General features: G+C 32.5%; 1 protein-coding gene across 1 annotated transcript; it reads left to right on the forward strand.

Annotated features, from left to right (window-relative positions):
- On the forward strand, positions 1-993 carry LOC104878941 (acetyl-CoA-benzylalcohol acetyltransferase-like). The gene has a single exon (XM_019218871.2). It carries the CDS (start codon positions 1-3, stop codon positions 991-993), a length of 993 nt encoding a protein of 330 aa, XP_019074416.2.
- The last annotated feature ends 5,684 nt before the right edge of the window (positions 994-6,677 follow it).

Raw genomic sequence — 6,677 nt, forward strand, 5'->3', positions numbered from 1 at the left:
ATGGTTGTGGAAAGAGTAGAAGTTGTAATACCTACAAAACAACTCAACCTCTCTAACCACCTGCTAGCCGGAAGGCATATCAAAGATGATGAGTCAGTTGATTGTAATGACCAAGGGGTTGAATATTTGGATGCCAAAGTGGACATCCAACTCAATCAACTTCTAAGCAGAAGAAGAGATGCAATAGAGCAGATGAATTCCCTCATTCAGTTTGATTTTGGTGTGGTTGGATCAGTCACAAGTCCGCTAGTAGTAATTCAGACTACCTTATTTGAATGTGGAGGATTAGTCATTGGTATATGCATCTGCCACACCATTGCCGATGGATTCACTATGGTTAAATTCATTACTTCTTGGGCAACTGCAAGCCAAGTAGGGACAAAAGAACTACTTTTGCCATGTTTCAACTTGGCTTCTCTCTTCTCAACAAAAGTTTTACCCATGATCAAGCCCCCGCCTCCACCAAGAGTCTTTGGACTTGATAAGGTTGTCACAAGGCAATTCGTGTTCGATGGGGCTGAAATATCAATCCTGAAAGCCAAATCCAGTCCTGGGTCTTGTGATGTAGGAGTCAAGCCAAAACCTTCACGAGTTGAGATAGTGACAACAACAATCATATGGAAAGCTCTCATCCGGGTAAGTGAAGCAAAATATGGACGGTTGAGGACTTCTCTTGCAGTTCATTCTATGAACTTGCGTGCCAAAATTGTTCCTGCAGTACAACACAATTATTGTGGATACCTCTACAGATTGGTTGCAGCAAGATTTATGGGGGACAGGAGCAAAATGGAGTTGCCTGATTTGGTGGTTTTACTGAGGGATGCAATCTATGTGAATGCACTATGTTGCGAGAATGTGTTCCCCACTGTTGTAAAATCCTTCAATAAGGTAAACGAGGAATCGAAGAAAGAGTATGTAGATGTCCACATGTTTACTAGCTGGTGTAGATTCCCAACTTACGAAGCTGATTTTGGTTGGGAAAAGCCCACTTAGATTAGTAGATGTAATACGTCTTTTCCAATGGCTAGCCTGCAGGATGCAGAAAGTGGAGACGGAATTGAAGTATGGGTAAGCTTGAGTAAAGAAAACATGCTTCTATTCCAACAAGATGGAGACAATATGGCCTTCAGTTCTAGTGGAACTCCTTTACAGCCAACGGACTGAATTCTCCTATGGCTGTAGGAAACTAGATCAAATGTGTCTATCAAAAAGGGGCATTTTAGGTTGATAGGCTTTAAGTCACTAGAACAGACCTCAATTGTAATGATCACAATAAGACATGGTGTTGTTCATGTCAATCCTACATATATGTTGATTTAGTTTATGTAGCATGCATGTTTGATCTAGTTTAGTTAACAATCTCTAATAACTAATATACGTTTCTAAAAATGATTAACATATGTTATAATTCATGTTAATTGTCAATAATTGACTGATAGGACTTCTAGATTCATTTTTTTTTAATCTTGTAGTATGAACATACTAAATGTACATAATTATAATTAAGTATTCATCAAACTGCTAATTTATAAGTTAGTAGTACTTAGAAGAAAAATCAAAGTTAGTAGTTAGCACTTTGGGTTGCTGAAATATGGGTTGAACGTGGCAAGACCAAGTGTAGAGATAGCCATTGAGCCAATGTGACCCAACATGGGTCTTGCCCAAGCCCCACCTTTTGAAAGAATATGTCTTCTCCAAGTCTTACCTTATCAACAATTTCATATCAAATCAAAATTAAATTATTTCAAAATATTTTTACTTCAATTGTCAAATATCAAATTATGCCTAATTAAATGGGATTTTTTAAATAACTAATTAGTTTCAAATATTATTCTTTTATTGAGTTGGATGGAATCCAATTGTATTAGTATTAGTAACCTTTAACTAGATCCTTAGAAGCTAGGGCTTAATACATTTATATTCTCTACCAAAGCAATGTAAAATTCCATACCAATTTCCTTGTCAACTAGGGCTAAATAAACCAAAATTATACAAATTGTTTCATTTTATTCAAACTAACATAAAACATAATTGTAGACCCTCCATTTTGTCTTCTTAGCACAAGTAATGTTAGGTGTTATCCTATGTTTTTCTTTTGCCCTTTGACACTCATACAACTTTTTTTTTTAGCCATATATCTTTAGGGACCCTTTTGTTGAGGGGCTTATCAAGACCCTCACTATGACCTAGGCTACTCTTCACGCTTAGTTTAGGTCACTTAGACGCACCCTACCTTATGCAGGCACACCTAGGCATCTTTTATGCAAGCTCACTTAGCTATACTTCAACTCATTCCAACTCATTGAGTTGCACTTTAACTTAGTCCACTTGGTTATATTGTAGGTGCACTTTAAATTAGTTAATTTGGATACATATTCATTTTAACTTGAATTTTGGTAAGGTAATTTTCTTAAAGTGTTTTAACACAAAATCTTTAGTGATATGTGTGTAAATAGAGTTTTGATAAATTAATTTTTAGAATGTTTCAATATGAAAAAATTTTAATGCCATGTATGTAAATAGAGTTTTGGTGAATTAAGAATATAGTTTTTTAAATGTAAAATTCAATGGAAACCTAATGGTGGTCAAGAGTGTAAATGGAACTTATAGGTTATTTCTTTTTTTCTTCCTTTTTTTTTTAAATGTCAATGGGGATTCATAGTGGTTGTATGTGGAAAATTATGCATTATGCAAATATATGGTTTTTGAATTAAAGAATAAAAAATAGAATTTGATGAAAGTGAGTGGCATCCATGAGGATTTGGTGTCGAAGAGATCATGAAATAACATATACATATATATTTGGCTAAATTAAAAATGATGGGAAAAGATGATTGACACATGCATTGAGAGGAGAATTGAAGAGCCGATGATGTTAAGATTTTTTTTTTTTTTTTTGGAGGGTATATACCATATGCCACCTGGGGAAGAAGATATGAAAATTTTGGGGAAGATTAAAAGAGTTTTGGTGGAAAATGAATTGTATGGGGAAAGAGCAGGCTGTGATTTCCAAAGAAACAAAGAGAAACCTTCAAGAAGAAGGATTCTGAGGAGGTTCTGATTTTGAGAAGAGCAAAGAAAAGGACAGAGAGGGAGCAGGGGGAGAGATTGGCTGGTGAAAAACCCAAAAAAAAAAACGAGAAATGAAAAGAAAGAGCATAGAGAAGGCGTTAAGAAAGAAAGAGAAATTGGGAACTGAAAAAAAAAAAAAAAAAAAGAACTATCAGAGAACTGTGAGAAAGAGATAAGAAAGAAAAAAAAAACACTCACCAAAAGCTGAGAAGGGGAGGTACATATTTGAGAAAAATGATCAGATTTCTTCAAGAATACACACACGGATGATAGAGAAAAGGGGATCGGGTCATTGGAGAAGGACATGCAAGTTGCGATTTAATATTCATTAGGGGACTCGAGGGCTGCCACTTGGATGGGGGGATCATGTAATTGGAGTTCGGATGTTGGAGAATTTGAGATGGGAGATGCCATCTATTGGTGAGCGTTTTTGGAGATGAAAAGCATTAGGACTTTAGGAAAAAGGGGCTGCCAAATAATGAAGGACATGACTTGAGAATTTTGAAGATTAAGATGACTCTCTAGATGATGGCATGGGAGGAAGAAAGGGAGGATCTTAAGGTTTTGTTAGTGGATTCTTGGAGACCGAAATTCGGTGGAAAATTAAGGGGAAATTGTGGCTGCATAAATGAAGATTCTAGTGACCAAAAATTAAGGAAGTTGTGGTTGCATAATGGAGAATTCTTGTAATTTTTTTAAAGTGGATACAGTGTGGGAAGTTTAATGGATGAAAGTGGCAGCCATCAAATGGTTCTCTAGTGGCTGAATTATTTTATTGCAAAATCAATGGAAATGTAGCCATGACTATAGTGGCTGAAAATTCAGTATAATTCAAGTGGATTGTGGCTGCATGTATGCGTGATTCCATGGCTGAAAATTCAGTGTCGTTCAAGTGGAATTGTGGCTGCATTTGTGCGTGATTCCATGGCTAAAAGTCGTTTATAATTCGAGAGGAAAAGTGGTTGTATATGTGTGTAATCTAGTTGCTGAAATTTAAAGTGAGCTAATCGATGCACATGGCTTGAGTTTGGCAACGTGAAGACGACATCAATTTCAATATAATTTGAGGTAAGTTTCAAAAGTCGCTAATTTTTAATTTTAGTTTTTATATTCATCCTATTTGACTTATGTGTGGCTTTAGAATTTAACTTTATTAATTTATTATTTGATTCCATGTCATTATCATTGTGTTTTAATTTTAGGTGGTGTTTTTTTTTTTTTTTTTTTTTGCCGAAAGAAAAGGCCAAAATATTTGGTTTTTTCTATTCAGCTAAAAGTAACTCATTGACATCAACCAACATAATTAAACTAAACTTATTGATAACAAGTTCACTTTAGTTATATTGGTTAATATCAATAAGGTACTTTTAGCTGAATAGAAAAAGTCAAATATTTTGGCTTTTTCTATTCAGTCAAATAACAAACACCACCTTAGTTTTTGGATTCATCCTATTGATTCATGAGTCTTAGAATTTTAGTTGATAGATTTATTTGATTCTGTGTCATTATCTTCATGTCATTAAGATTGTTAATTTTAGTTTTTAGATTCAACCTATTTGATTTATGTATGGCTTTAGGATTTTAGTTGATTAATTTATTTGATTCCATGTCATTTTGCCCAAGTCTTGAGTTTGTTAACTATGATCTGTGTTTAAAAAAAAATAAAAGAAATTAGTTGATTAGTTTTATTAACCTTATGTCAATATTTTCATGTTCTAAGTTCGTTTGGTTTTGGATCCATCGTATTTAGTTTGCATGTTCTCTAGAATTTTAATTGATTAGTTTAGTTGATATCAGATTATTACTTTCATGTTCTAGGTTTGTTAAATTTAATTTATGATTCATCATATTTTAGTTTACAACTTTTTGTGTTTTGATAAATTAATCTAATAGATCCCATGATACTAAGTTTATGTGTTGAGCTCATTATTTTTTTTATTAGATCCTATCTTAGTTTACTTGCTTGGAATTTATGTTATTATTTCAATCAGTTCTATGATATTTAGTTTATATATATGTTGAGTTCATTTTTTTTGTTCTTGATTAGATCCTATCTTAGTTTACTTCCTTTTGGAATTTTGGTTATTATTTTGATTGATCCCATGATATTTAATTTGTAGTTTGAGTTCAAAAAATAATTGTTTTGAATCAAATTTTATTTATTTTTAAAAAATAATTCATTAATTCAAATAGAATATTTGTTTGAGTTAAGACCCTTTTAAAATTATCTAATTGCCTTTTTTGGGTTGAGTAAATTTTTTTTTCTCTTTTGTAAAAATGAATTTCCTTCCATCGTGCATGAGGTTCCTTGATTCCAAATGAAAGGTAGCCAAAAAGGTGATCCAAGTTGATTTTCTCTTATTCTCAAAACTCTTTGAAGTTATAAATAAAAATGTCTATTTTGTATCAATGTTTTGGATTTATTGATTCACATGGTTCCTTTTGCTTTCCTAAAATCATTTTTCAAAGGAATTCAAATTATTTAAAATTTTTTAAAGAAATCCATTCTAGGTTTTTAGGGCAAAGATCTCACTTTCTTTTAAAAATATACAAGTCAGTTTTATCCAAGTTGCATTCCTTTTCTTTTTGGTTTTCCAAAAACTTTGTTATTTTCTTAACATAGATTTGAACTTGTGCTCCCAAGCTAATGGCAATACACAAGTGAATCTTACGAATATTAATTGGGGACTTGGACCCCAACATAAAAGATTCTTTTCAAAACTTATCTTTGCTGCCACTTTTGGAACTTGTTATAATCATAACCATCAATTTTTTAGGAATTATATACAAGATGTATGTGATAATTGATGATTTTGTATACTCTAATAATTTTTTCTATGCTATTTAGATACCAAGTATGCTAGGGTTTCTTTCTTTTATTATTTATTATATAATTTTAATCTAACCCTCCATGTCTTGTGGTAGCACATTATAGGTTATTTATGCTATTCAGATACACCCTCTATCATCCACTCTCAAAATTCCATGAATATGCATGTCAATGTGAACTATGCCCATGCTTGATACTGTCCATAGGTACCTCAATATTTGATTGATTTTCTCTGATAAAATGCATATTGAATATCTAAACTAACTTTGATGATTTTGTGATAACACTTAAGTTACAAATCCAAGTGTGCATATTAGCCTTCCTTTATGATTGTGTTTTTTTTTTTTTTAATTGGCATGCTAGGGTTAGTAGACTTTCAAAATCACCTTAACATATCTGAGTATCCATAATCAACTGATTAATTGTCATATTTCCCTCAACTTAGCTAGTAGAGACCTTTTTAGGGTTTAATGCACTACAACCTTAGATGGATTATCGAAGTCCACAAACCAACTTTGAATAACTCATTAGCTTGCAAGGATTCCATGACTTGTAACTTTTGTGCAACTTCTAATACATCCAAGTCATGTATAATGCAAGTAATGCATGTCTAAATGCTCAAGATAAATATAGTGCATAAATAGAATAGTAAATAAAAACTGAAATCATAATATAAATATTAATGAAATCTTTTTTGTTACATCATATCATGCTTTTAAGGATACTATCCTAACAATTACATTCATGATGAAAGTATGTTTTTTCGTAACCAATA

The sequence above is a fragment of the Vitis vinifera genome, chromosome 3, assembly GCF_030704535.1.
Source record: "Vitis vinifera cultivar Pinot Noir 40024 chromosome 3, ASM3070453v1".
Taxonomy (NCBI): domain Eukaryota; kingdom Viridiplantae; phylum Streptophyta; class Magnoliopsida; order Vitales; family Vitaceae; genus Vitis; species Vitis vinifera.

What these genes read in the sequence shown, in the direction of transcription:
- LOC104878941 (XM_019218871.2), top strand. Translation starts at nt 1, where the DNA reads ATGGTTGTGGAAAGAGTAGAAGTTGTAATACCTACAAAACAACTCAAC.